Here is a 21870-nt window from a genome sequence, read left to right as displayed (position 1 = left end):
AACACAAGTGAAAGTTGCTCTGTCAGATTATTACTTGAGTTAAAGTACTGAAGTACTTGCTTTTAAAAATACTTAATGTTCAAAGTAAATAATCTTAAAACATTGTATTTTCAAAATACGTAAGTGTATTCAAGAATACATAGGAGTACATTCTGTTACATCATGTTTATTTAGAAACCATTACTTGAAATCTTTAAAAACTATACCATGGAATAAAAACAGAAACCAAGTTACTGCAAGCACAGACAACTTAGTTTGAAATGTTCATCTGGGATGAAACAAATGTTAAGTAGCTCAACATGCTTTCTCAGGTTGGACTGTGAATTTGTGTATGTTTAGGCAGAGTGGGAAACAGGGAGAACATTTCAAATGATACGTATCATTCTTCATTTCAAAAACCTCTAACACGGGCTGAAGATATGGTGCATAGGGGGGCTCAGGTGGAGAATTATAGCCATCATTACCACCTCTCAATGAATGACCTGATCTGAGTGAAATCTGCTCTGTGTTTACTCCACATTCAACCGTGGAGACGCATAATATACAGGTATGACTAAACCACTGAGACAAACAGAACTACACAAACCCATTTTATTGTCTTAGGGATCAGACTTCAGAAAAGAGAAGGAAATTCATGAACTGACTTCAAAGTAAAAGTAGTGAGTAACTAGAGCACTGATAGAAATGTAGAAGAGTAAAAAGTACAATAATTGTCTTCTGAATGTAGTGGAGTAAAAATAATAAGTATCCCTAAAAATAATACTCAAGTAAAGTACATACTTAAATATGTACTTAAGTACAGTACTCAAATAAATTTACTTTTTTACTGCCCACCACTGAATATAGCTGTCCACCCCTTATTCCCTTTAAAATAGTTCAGATTGCATTTGATTTTAAATGTAGTTTCTAAGATCTGGTTTGTGCAACATTAACGATCACTGTCTTGTCTATTGTAAATTACAGTGGGATCTGGTGTGTGAAAATGCATGGAAGGTCCCTTTTTCCACCTCTTTGTACTTTGTAGGAGTCCTGATAGGATCCTTCATAAGTGGTCACCTCTCAGACAGTGAGTAACTAGAGCACTGATAGAAATGTAGCGGAGTAAAAAGTACTATAACTGTCTTCTGAATGTAGTGCAGTAAAATTAAAAGTATCCCCCAAAAATCAATTAAAGTACAGATACTCAAAAAATGTACTTAAGTACTTTACTCAAGTAAATTTACTGTGTTACTGTCAACCACTGAAAATAACCACATGAAACTGGCATGTAGGAGCAACCTCTCTAAATTCCTATGGGTACAGATGTCAAGGTGAATTACCTGCCTAGCTTTAATTCAGCTTCAGACCCACTGCAACTGGTGCTAAAGTTAATAATTACGTATACCTGTAACAAAAATGGGTTGATTCCTTAGTTCATAAAAAACCCCAGAATTAATTGTATTTGTGCTTAGTTGACATTGGTTCATGGCATAAGAGTTTAATTTTGGACATTATCAAACAGTTATTGTGTGTTCAACAACATTTTCATGAACTGTTTTTTTTTTTACATTCATGGTTAGAGACTCTTTTTACATGTGTGGCATGTTCATACAACCTACTACAACAGAAAGTAAATGCAGGTAGTATTCAGGACAAGAGACAGAATAAAACAACAATAGAAAGTCTGTTTTTCCCCCCAAAAATGTAGCTGAGTGGTTTTACAGTTTAAAAGCTTGTGAACGTTTTATGTATCAAAATTATCACTTTTCTACAATGACAAAAAGGAAAAAGGAAAAAAAGTGTTCTGTGCTAATAAACAACATTCTGATTGCTCTTGTCTTGTTGTGTTTCTTTCAGCAGAGGGCACTATTGTTCTTCTTTTTTACAGCCTTCAGTTTCAGTTGACTGGGGTGAAGGAGTTTTCTTCTGACAGCTGAAGCTTTAAGATACAAAGAGAAACAGAGACTGATTAAACAGAGATGAAAAAGTGTTATAATGCACAAGATCTTATTCAGCCAACACTTTTTCTTGTGTTTACTATTTTCTTTAAAAAAAAATCAAAATATCCAAATGTATAACACAGAAAATGTGTTTACAAATACACAGTGGGTGCAGTTTTAATAGCACTCAAAATCCTGTAATAAAAATAGGTAAAGACATTTGTTTGCTTCAGTTTCATAGAACTGCTGTGTAACACTTCACAACCTTTTTGTCTGTTAATTATTATTCACACAGTCAAACACAATGACATACTTTCTGATGGGTTTGGCTTGGCTGATATGGTCTGGAAGTTTGTTGTTCCTGGTGTCTGGAAGCAGGATGCTCACAGCTGCAGCCACAATGCTAATTGTGCCAAAAATAATGTATGGTAGGATTTTGCTGTGCACACCTGAAAACAGAATTAAAGGCACTTGAATTAGAAATGTCAGTTATATACCCATTTCTATTGGTTACAATCACAAGACACTTTTAACGCATCAGAGTAAGAGAAGTTAAGTCAAGATGACTCAAATGAAGTTAAGGTTAACTCAATAAATGTTCAAACTTATATCCTTGTGTGACGTGGTCCTTGCTAGTGAATTCCTTCTTGCTGCTTCAGTTTCAGGTCCTTCCTTACACGGTACATGCCAGCTCGCTGTCATTCACCAGCACACTTCAATGAACAGAGCCATTATTTAAGTTCCAAGTAACACCTGTGCTCGCCCTAGTACGTAAAGCCAAATTGAGTGCAGAGAAAAGGGGAGTATGAATGTAATATATTTGGAAAGGAAGGAACCAAGAGAGCTCTAATGCCAGCAGCACTACCAGGTTAGCATTTGTACTTGAAGAAAAATGTATCATGTGCAAATCATTTTTTGCAGGAATGGAAAGCTGCAAAACAAGCAAATACTTGTGGTTACTATGTTATGGAGGGACATCAAATCTGAGATTCCTTTGAACATTGCATGAGAGCTTTTTGGCCTTGGGGGAAACTGGCAGCAGATGTTTTGTAGCCTGTGCTGTTTCTGGTTGGCAGAGACAACACTGGGTGTAAATGTTTCTCTTAAAGGAGAACTTTGAGTACCAAGAAAAGCGCTATACAAATGCGATCAATTACTATTATTATTATTATTATTATTATTATTAAATGTCTGTACATGAGAGGTCACATTTATTTTGTTAAACTAAAGCACTATAAACATAATGTTAGTTATGGAGCACTGTGAGCAGAAATGTTGAGCGTTTCACTGATAGTGATTGCTTATACTTTTTCTTTTTATTCATTGCATTTGTAATTGAAACAGGCACTCTGCGGTACTGATTTTACAAAGCAATCTTGCGTTGCTATTGTGGGAAGTTCAAAATCTTTAGTAAAATCCTGGCGAATATTTCTGCAAACTAGTACCTCAAGTGGATAGACATAATCAGGTGAATGATTCGACAGTTTTGATGAGATTTACTCTCCCCATGACAAGTATTTTGATTTAAAATGTTTAGAGACACATCTACGAAACATAAAGAACAAAACAGTCACTTGCCGCTGTAGATCACATAGGGACTAATGATTGTGCCAATGTTTGCAGCAGTGGTGAAGATACCGAACCCCATGTTCCTGACCACGGTGGGCATCAGCTCAGTGAAAATCACATAAATGAAGCTGTAAGCACCAGACATGCCCATCTTCCCCACCAAGGCCAACACCTGGAACATGACAGGCATGTCTGTGAAAAAAACAACAAGTTCACTTAATAAGGCATGTTCACTTTTATATGATTTACTTTATATCATGTGCAGACTACACAGACCTTCAGGGACCAGCTGGATGACCAGGAGCAGGATGCCACAAGACATTAGAGCAGAAAAGAGGACGGTGGGACGAGGTGCACGGTTCACCATCAGCCACGTGGTAAAGTATGCTCCAATGTCGATGAGTGCTGAGAGGAAGCAGTTTAGGTAAACATTTCCATACAGGTTGCTTGTATTGAGAGAGAGACCGTAGAAGACCATGGCAACAGAGACCCTGCAGAGATTAAAAAAATAAAACTGAATGAAGATGGAGGGCAGTGTTTTAACCGAAACATTCATCACAGTATTTTTGATTTGAATGGGGCAACATTGTGTCACAAAAAGCTATACAACCTGATGAAAATGCTTAAAAGGTCAGATTTATGATCCAACTGCAAAGAATTTAAAAAATATTTGGGTGAGTGAAACTTCTTAGTATCCTGCAACTGATCCAATATTTTGGATTGGAATATTTTGTTGAGTAATTTATTCATACGTTTTTAATCACAGATGTAAAACAGGCCTGTAAAACTGTATCGGTTCAGACTAACTTCAATAAAGAGAAATCAATGAGTATGAATAGAAGTCTTCTATTCAATTACAAATATATAAAAGTTGTTAGATTGAGGAATTACTCCAGTATGGTGAATAATGTGCAGCCAATGTTAAACAGTGAAAAAAGTCACGTTACCACAAGAAAAGTCCTAGAATTGTAACATTCCTCATGTTAGGGGTGCGAAACAGGTCCATATAAGTATATGTCTGCTCCTTTTCATCTTTCTTTTGCTGTTCAGACATATGAAGAGAAACAAAACAGTTATACTATCAATCAATCAATCTTTTTTTGTGTAGCGCCAAATCCCAACAAACGTTATCTCAAGATGCTTTTACAAACATAGGAGGTCTAGACCACTCTATGTCAAATTATGAACAGAGACCCAACTTCAAGACAGGGTAAGACTCAGTCTGACCCCACCTTAATCCATCATGAGCATTGGACCTCGCAGTAATTAGCTAGTTACAGTGGCGAGGAAAAACTTCCTTTTAACAGGCAGAAACCTCGAGCAGAACAAGACTCATGTTAGACAGCCATCATGCCTCGACCGAGTTGGGTCTAATATATAATATACAATGTCATGTCTGCTTCAGTTTGAGTCTTATTTAAACCTGAAAGGAAAAAGATTAAACATCAGGAGGAGGAAATTTGAAATAAATACCATTAGCTCCAAGCATTCTTCCGTCCTGAATATGATCTCAGGGGCGGGGACTCTGTTCTGTTTGGCAGCATTACGTATGACACGCTCAGCTTCCTCCACCCGACCCTTCTGCAAAAGCCAGCGTGGAGACTCAGGAATCACCCTTAACAGAAAGAGAGACAGAGAAGGGGAGAATAGGTCTTTTGCATAAAATAAAAAGCCTTGAAGGGGAGGATTTTTACATTCGATTATGAACAAGTTATAATCAAATAATGCCATCAAGGAATCAAAACATGACAAGGTAAAAAGGAAACCTTCACAAGGAACATGTACATAAAACATTTGGATTGAAGTCAGTATATGGTTTGTAGGTGAACCAAAAAATGCAAGACAGGATAACAGAAGCAAAAACAGCAGAAAAGAGAAAGACACAGTTACCACACTTAAAAAAGAGTGCATGATTGCATCAATAAAACGCATTATCCAGCCCTGAAAGCAGCTTTTGGTGTAAACATCTGAGTGACACCACAAGCTAGCACAAAGTTCACATCAATGTTGAGTCGTATAAAACACATGGGACTATCAGGGAATAGTTTTACAATTCAGTGAGGAATTCTTTTAGGGAATTGTATATTTTAAGTGCTTTTGGTCCTTTCATTATTTTCAATGATTTCAACAATTGGAATTCATTTAGAAAAACAACAACTTTGGGGGGTGATTTCATAGTCCTGTTTTTATGAATAAAGAATTTTGAGAGGCACAGAATTATGTTACTAGAGAAGAGTGCGGAAGAGGATTAGGGCCACTAGAAAAAGAAAAAAAAAGTTCAAATTAAAAAATGTATATTATTATTCTGGGAAAAAAGTCTGAATTCTGACTTTAATCTCAGAATTCTGACCTTTTTTCCTCAGAATAATAATAATTTCAAAACATTTTGACCCTAATTTATTTTTTTCTTCAGTGGCTCTAATCCTCTTCTGTAACTCATGCTCTATGCCCATGATGAATATTCAAATATACACAGCAGGTTCTGCTTTACGACCCTTCTGCCTCAGTTGTGTGGTAACAGCAACAATGCTTCATATTCATATTCTGTCTTATACAGTTTTGATTTATTAAAGTATGTTGCCACACCAACGCACTGCTCTATCTGCTTTGTAAGCAGTGCAAACTATCAGAATAACTGCATTTTGCATGTTATGTGTTAAAAGCAACCTCAATTGGACACCAGGCCACTCTCTACAAGTCTCCAGAATTATAAAACAGAATATAAGATCATCTAAATTTGGTAGTCCCCAACAAATTGAGAAAACCATCAGCGTAATTTATTAATTTCTTTTGCAGTATATGTGCTCTTGGATTACTATGTTATTAGCTTGTTTTTAACACATGTATTAAATTGTTTTATAGCAGAATACAATACAATTGATTCAATAAATGCATCATTTTCTTGAATAATCAAATTAAGTTACAAATCAGATAGAATCATTGATACTGGGACGAGCCAGTCAAATATATATATATATATCGAAACAGCAGAATTAAAACAGAAAATTTTGAATTAAAATAGAAAGATGTAAAGTCATTAACATGTGACATAGGATGGATCACTAATCAATGATAGCATGCAGCAGCCAATGACTCACCACCATGATGGAATAAATAGGAGGCTGGGAATGGCACTAGCAACCAGCAGCATCCTCCATCCTCGTATGAAGTAGGCAAGGAGCGGCAACAAGGCGTATCCGAGGCCATATCCCATACTGTGACCCAGCAGAGTGTAGCTGACCCGGGCAGACTTGCTCAGCATCTCAGAGCCTGTGGAAGAAGAGTGGTGAGTTTGACAACATACAGTAACACAGACAACTGTGAACTGTCTAAATCTAAGCTCCCTTCAACAGCCTGAGCAGAATTTGAAGACTTTGCCAAGGGTAGGGGGATATGCCACTGCCACACTGCAGACATTGGGCCACAGAGCGGCACAGGTAAATGTCAGAGAAGAAACAGAAAAAGAAAAAAGTGCAAGTAGTGTCTCTCACCCAGTACAATTGATGAGGTGTAGTTAGACATATGGCTGGCTCCTCTCATACAGTTGAGAATACAGTACATGACCCAGCTGATGGAGGTGGCCTGGATCAACGCAATGGCTGCTTGTAAGAACATGGTGACAAAAAACACCGGCTTTCTGCCGAATCTGTGAAATGATGCATTGAATTAGCACAACAGTGCATTTATACCTTCTGACAGTCTTTAATTAGATTATGTGACTTCTCTACTTCTCATCTCTCTGACTTTAAACGTAGACTTTCTTTGTCATAAACATTAGAACATGTATATATCTTTGCTTTTGGGTTGCATAGTTGACTATGTAAAAACCCTTGGTTAAATTACATCTATCAAATAATTAATATCAGTAATTGCATTAAATGTAATAATCTTATAATTATAACCCAAATCAAATGTACAATTTATCCGATTGTGGGCTAAGAAAATTCAACATCATAAGCAGAAATAAGCCAAGGAAAACCAAAAATGTGTTGTAACAAAACTATATTTAATACATTTAGGAAGGTTATTAATCATTTATTTTACACTAATTTATCATGTATACTTTGCTTTAGTGTCTTGCAGTTAACTCTCGGATTAGTTTTTTTCCCCATAAATCATGCCATGGGTGTTGCCTTTTTTACATTGTTACAACCACATTAAATATATGTTTCCCTGAAGAAGATCCTGTGGTGAAATAAGGAATCCTTCTGGTTAGACCGCAGCCTCTGTTTTTCTACATTGTTTGCTAAAATGAATCAACAGAGAAAATATGTATTTAGATGCTTTAAGCCTAGCTTTGATAATCCAGCAGTGAGAACTTATCAAAACATATGGTGTAATATGTCTAAAGTTTATTTACTGGGTTTTAAAAGTAACTTTAAAAATGCATACAATATCTTATTATGGTATATGATTAAATATATATTTTTAATGTATTGCTGTGACAAGCAATAAACCCATACTGCAGTTCATTAAGCAACACACACCTTCCTCCAGATATTCACATTGTCTGTCAAACTGCTCTTTAGACTTTAAGGTTGCAAGAGCATTACAGACTGATAGTATTGTCTGTCAGGAAATCAGTTCTGACCTCAAGAATGGACACATTTTGTTGTGCGAGTCTTTTGTTTATAGATCTGTCCTGGTATGGCAACTTACTATATTACTATTGTTTCCACACTGCAGATTTTACCTGTCTGAGAGGTGACCACTTATGAAGGATCCTATCAGGACTCCTACAAAGTACAAAGAGGTGGAAAAAGGGACCTTCCATGCATTTTCACACACCAGATCCCACTGTAATTTACAATAGACAAGACAGTGATCGTTAATGTTGCACAAACCAGATCTTAGAAACTACATTTAAAATCAAATGCAATCTGAACTACTTTAAAGGGAATAAGGGGTGGACAGCTATATTCAGTGGTGGACAGTAACAAAGTAAATTTATTTGAGTACTGTACTTAAGTACATATTTGAGTATCTGTACTTTACTTGAGTATTATTTTTGGGGATACTTATTATTTTTACTCCACTACATTCAGAAGACAATTATTGTACTTTTTACTCCACTACATTTATATCAGTGCTCTAATTACTCACTACTTTTGCTTTGAAGTCAGCTCATGAATTTCCTTCTCTTTTCTGAAATCTGATCCCTAAGACAGTAAAATGTGTTTGTGTAGTTCTGTTTGTCTCAGTGGTTTAGTCATACCTGTATATCGTGCGTCTCCACGGTTGAATGTGGAGCAAACACAGAGCAGCTTTCACTCAGATCAGGTCATTCATTGAGAGGTGGTAATGATGGCTATAATTCTCCACCTGAGCACCTATGGTCATATCTTCAGCCCGTGTTAGAGGTTTTTGAATTGAATGAAACGTATCATTTGAAATGTTCTCCCTGTTTCCCACTCTGCCCAAACAAATAAACATTCACTGTCCAACCTGAGAAAGCGTGTTGAGCTACATGACATTTGTTTCATTCCAGATGAACATTTCAAACTAAGTTGTCTGTGCTTGGAGTAACTTAGTTTCTGTTTTTATTCCATGGTATAGTTTTTAGAGATTTCAAGTAAAGGTTTCTAAATAAACATGTAACAGAATGTACTCCTATGTATTCTTGAATGCACTCATGCTTTGTGAAAACACAATGTTTTAAGATAGTTTTAAAATACCTAAGTATTTTTGAAAGCAAGTACTTCAGTACTTGAACTCAAGTAATAAGTTGACAGAGCAACTTTCACTTGTATTGGAGTAATATTTCACCTGGAGTATTTGACTTAAGTAATGAAGCTGTGTACTTTGTCCACCACTGCCTATATCATACAAAACAACAACACTTCTGCATATCACATAGCTGATAACGTAAAGCAGAATGTAGAAATGTGTACAACAACAATACGTCCAATTATTTCCTGCTTCACAGTGATCGTTCTATATTACCTCAGACACAATAGTAGATGTATATCTCTCCGTGCTAAACACCCATCCATCAACACATCGCTCTGTGTCATTTCTGGTTACCGTCTCTGTCCCGTTTCCGTTCACTTTGTCACGGGAACAGCTATTAGGTTCACTCCAGCTGCTTGCGCGCTCCACATCCGTGCCGTTACGCGTGGAGTTGATCGATAACTTGCAGTGGTATTCGGGTGTATCCGAGACGAAAACCACTATTACCCTCATGTACCCACACGGCATAGCGCTTAAACTGAGCAGAACAATCATTAGAACATGAAAGAAGCCGTAGTCCCCCAAGAAAGCAGTGCTCTCATCAAAGTCCATGAGTTGTACCGCCGACATGGTTGAGAGAAAGATCAACTGCGATGTTTAAGAGTGAGCGTGTCGATCCAGCAGCTACACGAATAAGTGAAAGGAACATAAAGACTCAAACCTACTAAACTGGTTTCAATTATACCCCTTAAGCGTTTGTCACATACACATTTTAATTTTCCAACAGGGCGAGGGAGGGCGGGTAAAACCGTCAGGCCGTCTGCCACTTCGGCAGACAGGGGAATTGGAGGTACGAGGTACGAGAGGGAAGGGGGCGTGGAACGGCTTAATAAAGACATTGCTAACTAGGGCAACTATGCCTATGTGTGATAGAAGTGAAGTGGCAGGTGCACATAGTAGCGTAGCAGAGTGATATGTGACAGACAACAACGTCGCTCGGACCCCCTCCTCTCCGTGTTACCCTGAGACACTTTAGAGCAGAGCTGCAGCTGCTGTATGACCCTCGTCAAACAGCTGCACCTTTTGATGTATACATTTAATTAACAGGGGAGGAGAAGAGGAAAGGAAAGTCAGATAATACAGATTTATTAAGAAGCTACAAAGTCCTGAGTTATAAAAAAGAGGATTATAAAATCATCTCTCTGTGGTCTCAGGCTCAGACATGAGTTGAATGTTGCATTGCAGACTTGTTTGATGGGGGTCACAGTGAGTTAACATATTTTAACATGTGTGATTCCTTTTCATTTTGTAATACCGCAAAATATCATTACCTAAAGAATCTATTATATAAAAATGAAATGCATTAATTAATCACAAACAAATGAAAAAAATAAATGAACAAATCAACTTATTAATGAAGAATAAATCAATCAATGAATATATAAATAGGTATGTATGTGTGTCTCTTCATCCGCAAAGGGGGGCCCAGCAGAAAAAGTTTGGGAACCACTGGACAAATGCTGCTCAGATGCTAACATTACCGATGGACAGACGGGAAGGTTCTTTTGTTTGTGGGACATAAAATAAGAAGTTGGAGGCCGTAAAAGACCACAAATCATCCAAGACACACAAACAACTAAATGATGCCTAAATATTTTTTTCTTTCAATTGGCGCATACATTTTAAAAGTGGCAGGTAGAAAATCTGAGTGGCATACAAAAAAAATGACTTGCCTGCCACAGTGGCAGGTAGTGAAAAAAGTTAATTTCAGACCCTGCATATAGGGTTAGTGACATAAAAACTCAGCAATAAGTGGTAGCGCAGCCCAAAGTAAAGAATGTAGTTACTCATATGTCACCTCACAGCTGTACATGCTGAAACATGAAAGTGTTCATACAGTTTTGAGCACAGCCAGTTATATTATAGCTATATCAGTCCAGACAAAAACCCTAAACCAGATCGCTATAGTCAAAAGGCAATAACAAACCTATTCCAGAAGCAGTCTATTGCAGGCTGGTGTATGTGTTCTTTGATTTAGCTTACTTGTGGAGACGTACAATTAATGGTAGACCACTTGTCCAAGTGAGAAATAAGCTGGGGCCCCTGTTGAAAAAAACAGTCATACTCTCGTGTTAGGGGTCTCCTTTGAAGGAGTCATCTCCCCAATTGATGAACAGAACCAACGATACCAAAACAGTGCAGTAATCCATTACCTTTAGGCTTGATCTAAGAGGCATCCTGTGGCTCAGTTGGAAAGAAGTATGCCAACTGTCATTTAGGAATGCAACAATGCCACTCCAGTGTTTCTGATGTCACTCTCAAATAGGGAAGGCCCAGATCAACCTGCAGAGAACAAAAACAAAGAGACACCTGTGATGCACCAGCTTAGTGTACCATTGTTAAGGCATGGAGGATACTCTACATTAGCTTAACTATAGTACAGGGACCAAGGTAATACATAATAAGAAGAATAGAATAGAATATATCTTTATTGTCATTGTACAAAATTGAAATGCAAACCATGACCAGGTTATTGTCCTTACACCATCCAGTTAGCCGCTCCACCTTGTCCCTGTATGCCGACTCATCCCCCCAGAGATGTGTCCCACCACAGTGGTGTCATCTGCAAACTTAATGATGGTGTTGCTGGAGCGGACGTGGGTGCAGTCATGAGTGTAGAGAGTGTGGAGTAGGGGGCTCGGCACACAGCCCTGTGAAGAGCCGGTACTGAGGCTGATGGTTGAGGAGGTGTGGGGACTTCCTCTCAATGGAGTGATGTGTCAGAAAGTCCAGGATCCAGCAGCAGATTGAAGGAAACAGTCCAAGCTCTGCTAGTTTAGGCACCGGTCTGTTGGGGAGCATAGTATTTAAAGCAGAGCTAAAAATTCACAAAAAGAAGCCTTGCATAGCTCCCCTGCTGCTCTAGGTGGCTCAAAGCAGTGTGGAGAGCTGTGGCAATGGCGTCCTGTGGACCTGTTAGCCCTGTAGGCAAACTGGTGCGAGTCCAAAGCAGTTGGAAGACATGAAATGATGTGACCCTGCAGTGGTTCTCCCCTTTTTTATTTAAATCCTGATCTATGAACAATAAAACTTTAAGATACATTAAAATACCTTTCATCATTTATCAAACTATCATTATAAAGCCACATCAGGTTTGACTCCAGTCCTCAGCCTTTTGCTGCAGCATGTCATTCCCACTCTTTCTGCTCTCTCCCTGTCTTTTTTTCAGCTGTACCAACAACTTAAGGAAAAGGGCCTAAAATATGGGGGTATGCTCAGGCTGAGAACAGGGAAGTCCTCAGGGAATTCATGTAAATCAGTGCAGCACATTTTTGGGGGGTTTGTGACGTGCAAATCAGACTCACCAGTGATCTGTTTTAATGGCTCAAAATGTGAAAAAAATGAAAACCATCCCACAAGGTCAAGAAAGCAAGTACATGGATCGTGAGAATGATATTTGTGAAGTGGGTCCACTGAAGACAGTGACACACCATTTAACTCTCCTTATGAACTAACATGTCTCTTGTCTTATTTTGGCAATGCTTCAAAAACTCATAATTTTGCCCGGAAGAGTATTAGGTTTGAAAGTTAAAATATTCAGAGGACCCAAAACAGAAAATAGGTAATTTTATGAAAAGGTCCTGTGAGAACAAATCAATAAAAATGGTTGTATTTTGGGTTTACCCTCAGCATAAGAGGGCTGTGTACATCAAGGATGGTGCAACATAGCATAAAGCCCTTAAGGGAAAAGATACAGTATGTCCTCCCAGAAATGAGGTTGGGTGTGTCTTACATATTTCACAGTTGTTATAAGGGGTTGTCATAAGGTGAATACCTGAAAGAAACTGAATGTTCTCTTTTGCACACAGGCTTAAGACCTGCAGCAAAACACTGCTTCAGTTCAGAATCTTCTCATCTGTAGCACTTTAAATGCTGATACACCAATAAAGGAGAAGCATTTAAGTGTCACAGCTATGAAGCTAGTTTTAAATTGTAGCTTTGTCTAGTGGTTCTCCAATTATTAAAAATGTAAATCCTAATTTATGAAGTACCAAATATAACTTTGAGACATTGTGAAAATTCCCATGTGAAACACCCATATTGTAAGCAGCATATAAGTGTATTCTTATCTCAGACCCGATATCGTCCTCTGGTCTAAGAGTACCAAGCAGGTTGCTCTTATCGAGCTGACGGTGCCCTGGGAAGAGAGGATAGAGGAGGCACATGAACGCAAGAAATCAAAATATCAAGCCCTCATCCTCGAGACCCAGCAGAAGGGGTGGAAGACCTGGAATCTACCGGTGGAAGTCGGCTGTAGGGGCTTCGCAGGGAAATCACTCCGAGGAGCTCTTGGATTGCTTGGAATTGAAGGCCTGGCTAGGAAGCGGCTGATAGCCAACATTACCAAGCAGGCAGAGGCAGCATCCAGGTGGATTTGGCTAAAAAGGGACAAAACCATGCAATAGACCAAACCGCATTGAGTTGAGTGGTGGACAGTGGGAGTAGTTTCAGGACGCTGGCTCTACTCTTAAGCCTCTTGGAGATGTCATGGGCTTAATTTGACGAAACATTTAGGATTTGATAACATTTGATAACCTGCAGAAACCACTCAACTCAATGCAAGGCCTCAGTCAAGATAGGTGCCTTGTGGGAGGGAAGAATGAGAGCGATGCCACTGGTTTGAAGATGGTGCAGGGGTAGGGGAGTACCTGTAAAGTTGAGCCAGATGCGATCAATTTGCATATTCCACCATGTGAATACATCCCAAAGAAGATGGAATCATGCAATTTCATCAAGTACAGTAGACTGATTTAAAGGTGTCAGACAAGTCTAACCAGTCTGCAACAGCTTAACAGTCTTAATTAGGAGAACAGTGCTGCAAATTCACAAACCATGCACATTTGAAAACACAGTCAAAAAACAATTACAATGTCAGAAATGTGCTGCAAATGAGAAATTGGAGACAAAAAGCCAAAACAAAGGCATTAATAGCTAATGCGCTGCAACGACAGTAACATTGTTAATCTAGAAACACACAAACACAAAACTAACATGCAAAAAAAAAATCCTGCAAACTGAGATTCAAAAACACAAGTGCACCATTCATGAATTCTTCACCTCTATTCATTTTAACCAGCTACTGCGAACGCAACTTCAACAAGTTTTTTAACATCACATCCATGCTCAGAACATTCTAATTGACCTCTGACCTCCTGAACACCACACCTTGCCGTTTTTGGTCAGTGCCGTTACTATAGCAACACCTCTCTGGTCAGCCTGCATGACAATGCCCTCTGACCCCAGGAGAGCCGACCTTTGGCCTCAGGGTCTTCAAACAGGGGTCAGCGGGGCAGCTCCTGCTGGAAGACAGTAAGAGCACTTCACTGATTGGCTATAATTTGCCCTTTCCATACCCTCATCTATGTAATTGGAGTATTGACCAACTGGCCCTTTGCACATTGTTAGCAGCACCTTATCCAGTTTACAGATGATAAAGTGGAGTGTAGAGGCTGGTGTAAGGACTATTTATGTGTGTGTGTGTGTGTGTGTGTGTGTGTGTGTGTGTGTGTGTGTGTGTGTGTGTGTGTGTGTGTGGTTGATCTATGCAAATGTGTGTCTGTGTTTGAGGAAATTGCCCCTATTTCTTCCATCTTGAAATAATTGTATGTTGTAGAAGAAGTGATTGAAATGATGGAGTGTTAAGACTCAGTCGACAGCTTTGGTGGGTACTCACTTGCCAAAGAAGCTCTGCTGGGTGGATGATAGGGAAACCCCTCCACCCATTCAGCCTGGCCTCATCCCAGCCAAGTCCTCTTTCCTCCCCTGATGATCTATGCCTCCAAGGCCCATCACTTGTCAATATCTCTATGTTTATTTGAGAGACTGCGTGGTAGCGGGAACAGTGTGGGTAGGGGGAGGGGCTCGAGCAGGTGGGGCAAGTGAGGGGGGGGGGGGGAGTTGTGGCACACACAGGAGACAAGGACAGAGGAAGGAGAGAACCAGGCGCAGGAGGAGGAGGAGGAAGAGAAACGGGAGGAAAATTAGGACATGGAAGCAGAATGAAGGATGAGAGAGCCAAGCGTGTGGGTGAGAAACAAAGGAAAGACAAAGAGGTTGTGTTTTGTCCATTAACCATTCTGAAACATGGCTTCACTCAGATATCAAAAGCCTTCTCTATTTCTCCAAATGAGGCCTGAAGTCAGCAGGATCTGTAATGATAATGGCTGCTTAAGAGCTGAACCCCAATGCCTACAGAATCCATCATCCTCTGCATTCAAACCTCCAACCTCAGCAAAGAGGAAGCAGCGCACAGCACTGATTCACAACAGAGAAGTGTGCTTTTCTCTGATGCTGACACATCATGCACCTGTACCAAACTCCACCTGCTGTAGTGAAAGACTTCTGGTATGTAAGTGTACTGACAATAAAAATGATGACTCGCTCAATAACCGCCCTCTCCTCTGTTACGATCACGTTCATCCTTTGGGCTCTTTGGTATTTTGAAGTGACCTTTAACCCTTCAACTCTGACCCCTCAAAACCCTGCATGGTTCAGATTACACCAGGGAGCGACAAACCTAGTAACACCATGACCTCTTTCCCACTGATTACACATGTACAAGGACACCTGCAAACAAAAATGTGTACGCAATAGCTGTTTTCGCATTTGTGCAAAACTCCCTAAAATGTTCAAGATTTTTTTATGGGCTGCTTACATGTGTGAACGCAAACAGCAGAGATTTTCATCCCTACTTTACCCAGATTTTTTCTTGCTAAACGCCAAGTAAGATTTCTGTTCGGGATCAGGGTGAGCCATGTGAGAATGCAGAAGGAAATATTCTGGAAAATTCACAGTGAGCGAGTAGGCCAGGCAATGACATTTATATCATAAGGCCTATTGTATTCTTCAGGATTATTAAGGCTTGAGCACTGAATGGTCCAAGAGCTTTGCTGTAATTGTGTGGGATTGCCTTTATTATAACTCATATTTGCCCCCCTTTTTGCTTATTTTTGCAATATCAGCAATTATGTGAATCAGGAAAAGTGACATGTGAAGGGATACATAAAAATATCAAAGGATGAGGAAGGAGAATCATTTTCAAGCAATAGCAAAGATGTCTGCCCATTTGCCGGCTTGCATTAAGCATTGATATAAAAGCAGAAACTGTCATCATAGTGTGGGGCTCTGTTGCTTTGATTGCATTGTGGCTTTCGCAGCATGCTTTTTATAATAATTATAATAATAATAATACATTTATTTATATAGCACCTTTTAAAAACAGGTTTACAAAGTGCTTTACAGAGTGCAAGACATAGCGAGAGAAAAAAAACAAAAAAGCACATGACAATGGTTTAAGAGAACTAAAATGAGTAAAAGACAATAATAAAAACCATGCAGAAATTAAAAAGTCAGTGATGAGTTAAGAAGTAAAAGCACATTTAAAAAAGTGTGTTTTTTTGTTTGTTTTTTTAAGTTATATATATATATATTGGGGCTTTTACACTTTTATTGATAGAGGGAGAGGACAGTGGATAGTGTAGGAAACTGGGAGAGATTGGGGGAATGACATGTGGGAGAGGGGCCGCCCACTACATTGGCGCGCAACTTAACCAGTAGGCCAAATCTGCGCGAAAAAAATAAATAAATAAAAAAAAATCTGTTTTTAAAAGTGCGTTTTCTGAATATAGCCATAATGGGACTGTCATGTCTGCAAATGTGAATGAAGGGTGCCTAACCGACTAACTTACCTTTTCATCTTCTTGGTCCACCTTTAACATTTGTAAGATGTATAACCTGTTTTGTGTATCTTATATTTTCTAGTAGAGTGTCCTTTTGTAAAATGTCTGAGCTGCCTTGTTTATATTCTAGTTTGTTTGTATGTAAGTTTTTTGTTTGTTTGTTTTTTAATGTTCAAACCCAGAATAAAAATATTATTTTAAAAAAAAAAGTGTGTTTTTTACGCCATGTTCTGCCTCCCAAAACTCGTCTGTCCACGACCTCACTGGCCTGACAGGGAATACTGTGAGGGAAATGTGTAAACAAGTAACTTGGGATAATTTCTGTGGCAGAGCCCCTGAAAGTATCTAGGAAATTTCTGGAGCACATGTGTGACAGAGGCTAACTTCCTCATCAGCAGTTGGTCTTTTTTTGAAAAATGTTCAAACCCTCTCTTTAACTCAGGCTTTAATAACTGATGCCTTTCGGACAAGATGGTTAATAGCCATGTTTTTCAACGTCTTATTATTTTTTAAGATCTTTGACCATTTTTGTGCTCCAAACAGAGACCTTGTCTGAAAATGAACAACCTTTTGGAGGCAGCACATACATCTTTCCGCAGCCCCAAAATTTAAAATAAGAAGTCAGGAGAGACGGACACCTTTGTTTCTTTCCTGCTTTTGTGTGCATGCAAATGTGTCACCTGTTTCTAATAGACTTATTGCAGAACATTTTAAAAGGCTTCAGGCTGAGTATCGAGTGTGACCTGCTTCAGTGAATATTTCAGCCAAGAGGAATTCTTTGAAGTAATGGTCTGCTAAGTAACTTCACCGCAATGAGCTCAATAGTTCCTCCACACTACTTGCAGAAATGATTTCTTCATCTGAAAAATCACCCCTACTATACTTATTTGAAAGTGAGAAATATTTGCAACATTTGGAATGTGCACTGGTGTGTATCTCTCTCTCAGTGTGTGTGTGTGTGTGTGTGTGTGTGTGTGTGTGTGTGTGTGTGTGTGTGTGTGTGTGTGTGTGTGTGTGTGCAGCAGGAAGGATTTCCACATTTTCCAGCTCTCCCCCTAATCTAATGGGTTATTTGTCATCTGCAGAGTAAAGGATTTTTAAAAGTCAAGCCAGGACCGACTCCCTCCCTATCCTTTCTCTCGCCCTCCCTCTCTTTCCCACTACCCCCCTGACACTCGCAATGGGAGATCGATAGGTTATTGATCAACTCTCTCTATCGCCAACCCACCAGACTAATCACCTTAACACCAGCCCAACTCTCCCTCTCCCTCTTTCTTTCTCTCTCCTCCTCTTCTTTCCTGTTGCTCTGTGTGTGTGTCTCTCACTCTGTTGCTCAGTGTCACACTCACCGTAGAGTAAAGGGTCGCCTTTTTTATATGAATGTGGTGCTTGAAGACAGCTTGATGAGTGTTTTTCACATTGAAGTAAACACACAGAACCTTAAATTATTCAGACAGCAAATGCTTACCTTTGTGTTTTCTCTCTCCAGTAACCAGTAATCACCAAACAGAATCTATTTGAGTCAGATAAATAAAGGAAATTTTTACCATTGTAACAAGTGCTCTTCATCTGTCTCTCATTTCTCTCACTCCTCCTCTTCTTCTTCTCCCCGCTCCCTGCCTCCATCCCTCTCCGTCTGTCTTTGTTCGAGGGCAAAATCAATGCAGTGTATGAAACCAGCATATTTCTCAGCCTCCTGCTGTAGCAGACCTGAGGGGAACAGACATGGAAAAGATGGTTTCAAGTAAATCTGTACATTTCTACTTGTCTTTTGAATGCCTCTTTTTGAATTTTGTCGATTCTTTTAAGGATTGGAAGCTCAGTTGGAACATAACAGCTTAAATATCTTCACACAGAAGTCAAAAAATAAGATTTTTATGGATAGACTGTATTTCCATTTATACATTATGATCAATGGTGGCCCTGCCAGGCTTTGCCTGTATGTACATTTGTAACATAAAGTTAGAAAAGAACATTTTTCTTTGCAGACTATGCAGAACCTCTATGGTCAGTTTTATCTGTCTTCCTTTAAATATTTTTGTCTTGTACAGGGTATTTCAAACTGCACCTAAACCCTTTAATTTGATAAATAAAAATACACAAAAACACAGGTATTTGCCTTTTTATCTTTTTACTACATCAGCAAATATAGATTTTAAGAGTTACAATATAATTTTATTTGATCTTATCCTTTGGTTCAACAGTTTTCAAAATACCAACAATACATGTGCACTCCGAGCAGCAGTCTCTATTTGTTCCTCTCTTTTGAAAACAACAGACTCTGAAAAGGTTAAGCTTGTTTATTTTTAAAACTAATTTCAATCTGGGATCAGTGAATGATATCCAATGTGTCCCTTTTGGGTACAAGCAGCATAAGATCCTCCGGTGGTCCAGTTAGCGAATAATCTGTGGCTCTGCTCTCTGTATGGTGAAGATAAGAGTTTCCCTTAAAAGCTTCAAACTGCACTGAGGGATGAGATGAAGAGCAGATAATCCCTGCAGGAGGATAAGGTGACGTATGATCTTAAAACTTGAAATGCTTTGAGGGGAATGTTATCCTTATCATTAAACAGCTAAAATGACAAGTGTGGGAAACTATCCAGGAATTTGTGATCCAGTTAAATCAGATGCTACCTTTCAAGACAATATATCCTCTGGAGATAAAGGGTTATTTCTAATATTTTAAGTTGTCTTTGTTGCTTTGAAAACACATATTCATCCTCCCATCCTTTACTTACAGACTTAACTGCGGAAACAATGTGGCTGTACGGTTGGCAAACCAGCACACACTCACAAACATGCGCGCACACACACATGCACGCACACTTCACAGGAGAATTGATTGACTATTCTGTCTCAATACATCTCTCCTTCTGTTACTTAGCAACCGGTGCCTGAGAGGATACCGATGCTGGAGAAGTTGTACTCCTGTGCATTTTCAGTTAATAAAGAGATATGACAAATGATTGTGTCACCGTTTAAATATGACTCCTAAATGCTTAACATATGACTCAGAGCTAAAAGAGAGAACTTTCAATGTCCTTCTTTTTAAACTTTCAACAGCAATCGTTCATTGTGAACTAAAAATGCTGCACAGCTGTTGGAGAGTTTAAATTAATAATATGGAGATCTTAATTTTATCAGTATTGTTCCAGCTGTGCAGGTAGTTTAAGTTGCAGGTTTTTAATTAGTGAAATGTTATTCTTTTTTAACGGTTAAAAATATGGCTCATATGTTGCAAAAAATCTAAAAATGTAAGTGTTTTTCAATATCCACAATAAAGCCTGATGTTCATTTTCATAATCACAGATACTGTTGAAACTTGAGGGTGTTTTTGTATTTCCTTACATTATATGATTTGAGTGTTTATTCCACTCTTAATTAAAAGATTGCAATGAAGGTTACCTGTAGTCCTAGGTCTAAAACAAAGAAGATCAGAGTGACTGTAGCACCATCTCCAAAAAAGAAAACAAAAACAAAAACAAAAAACACAATTCAATGAAGGAACCACCTCCTGATAAAAGAAACTAGGTGGAGAAAGCACCTTCTTAGCTGTTTTCCATATATTTAAAAAAAAAGATGAACTGACCGACAGAAGAATCCAGTGTGTCATATTCTTTTTTTTTTATAAACAGAAACAAATTAGCATAAGAGATCTCAGAAAATGTAAAGCATGTAAAAATGGAAGAAAGACATGTGAATGGATAACAAATTAAAAATCAATCTAATTTTATAAATAGATGTGAAAACTTGCTATATTTAAAATTATAAGACTTGGAATATTAACAGAAATGTATATAAAAGGCATTCCTCTGCCCTTAATTCAGATAATTTAAAACGTTTTTCCTTATATCTAAAATGTTAATTCTAAATGAGTGAATAAATAAATGATCATATCATATCAATATCAATATCATCTGCAATGCTCAATGTAGGTCTCATCTGTTGTTTTCACATTAACACACGTGGATATTTTCTTCAGAATCTTCAGAAATGAAAGAACAAACTGAAAGCTTCAATTTCTGACGCCTGGTGTTGGCCTGTAAGTGTCGAACCGTGGGGAAAAAACAACCGTGGCTAATTTACGAGTGCACCGAAATAAAGGCCTACTAAAAAATAAATAACTCATTTATATCATAGCCGGTATTTTTTAATATAAACGAAAAAGGAGAGACACCTCTAATTTCTCTCATTTTACTGTATAAATTAATGGATTAGTCAGGGTTTTTTTTTTTCTTTGCCGTCATCGATATGAATTTCCATCAATGTGAGGAGCTTTATCACAGGCCGACACTGATATCATTATGAGCTTTATTGAAAGGAGTGTGGAGCTCAAGTTTTTAATGTCCTCTGCTCGATAGATAATAAAACAACACGCCTGCCATTTATTTTTTCCAACATGTTGTAGGTTTCGGTCGGTCACTCATGTGCTACAGGTCAAACCCGCCGAAACGATCTCACACAAATGCCTCCGTGTTTAGCAAACAGAGCAGATTGAGATTGAAGTGATCGATGATCAATATATCGAGCACCAGCGATCAATTTCTGAACTTTGGGGTGGAACAGCTTAACCACAGAGCTTTATGATAACCAGAAATAACAGGCAGCATGCGCGGACGTTTCCGGTTCATTTATGGGCCTTTCTGAATTATTGCTGACCCCGTGCCCCGAAAACTAACATATATGAAATTAAAGTAAAGAATAAAAAAAAAAAATTAAAAAAACCTGCATCATCTTAAAGTCTGACTCTTTATTTGTCAGGTTTGTTTTGAGGCCTGTGAATGATTTTACTCAAGAGAGAGAGAGAGAGGGTGTGTGTGTGTGTGTGTGTGTGTGTGTGTGTGTGTGTGTGTTTGAGAGAGAGAAAGTGAGTCTATTTCCGGACACATATGTTATTTGTAAATAAGAAGCGTTTAATAATAAACAATACCCTATAAGCTAGTCCTAAAATGAAAATGCAGGCCTTATTTCTT

The 21870-nt window shown here is 38.5% G+C and overlaps 1 protein-coding gene and 1 long non-coding RNA gene across 3 annotated transcripts; one reads left to right on the top strand and one right to left on the bottom strand.

Moving 5' to 3' along the window:
• Positions 1-1447: 1447 nt before the first annotated feature.
• LOC117826514 (solute carrier family 22 member 5-like) lies at positions 1448-9968 on the bottom strand. Of its 2 annotated transcripts, none has more exons than XM_034702626.1 (10): positions 9432-9968; positions 8182-8285; positions 6980-7134; positions 6587-6758; positions 4962-5103; positions 4436-4530; positions 3765-3979; positions 3498-3680; positions 2233-2368; positions 1448-1918 (listed from the first exon to the last, which is right to left on the bottom strand). In XM_034702626.1, exons 1-10 carry the CDS (start codon positions 9786-9788, stop codon positions 1846-1848), a joined length of 1632 nt encoding a protein of 543 aa, XP_034558517.1. In that variant the 5' UTR covers positions 9789-9968; the 3' UTR covers positions 1448-1845. The 2 variants fall into 2 exon arrangements, with proteins under 2 accessions (XP_034558517.1, XP_034558518.1); XM_034702627.1 differs by having other exon boundaries at positions 9513-9968.
• A 9260-nt stretch (positions 9969-19228) lies between these two features.
• LOC117826520 lies at positions 19229-19861 on the top strand. Its single transcript, XR_004634057.1, has 2 exons — positions 19229-19408; positions 19638-19861. It is a non-coding gene; the product is annotated as an uncharacterized LOC117826520 (long non-coding RNA).
• Positions 19862-21870: the final 2009 nt, after the last annotated feature.

Source organism: Notolabrus celidotus, chromosome 15 (assembly GCF_009762535.1).
Source record: "Notolabrus celidotus isolate fNotCel1 chromosome 15, fNotCel1.pri, whole genome shotgun sequence".
Classification (NCBI taxonomy): Eukaryota; Metazoa; Chordata; class Actinopteri; order Labriformes; family Labridae; genus Notolabrus; species Notolabrus celidotus.
This window is presented reverse-complemented; position numbering and strand designations above follow the sequence as displayed.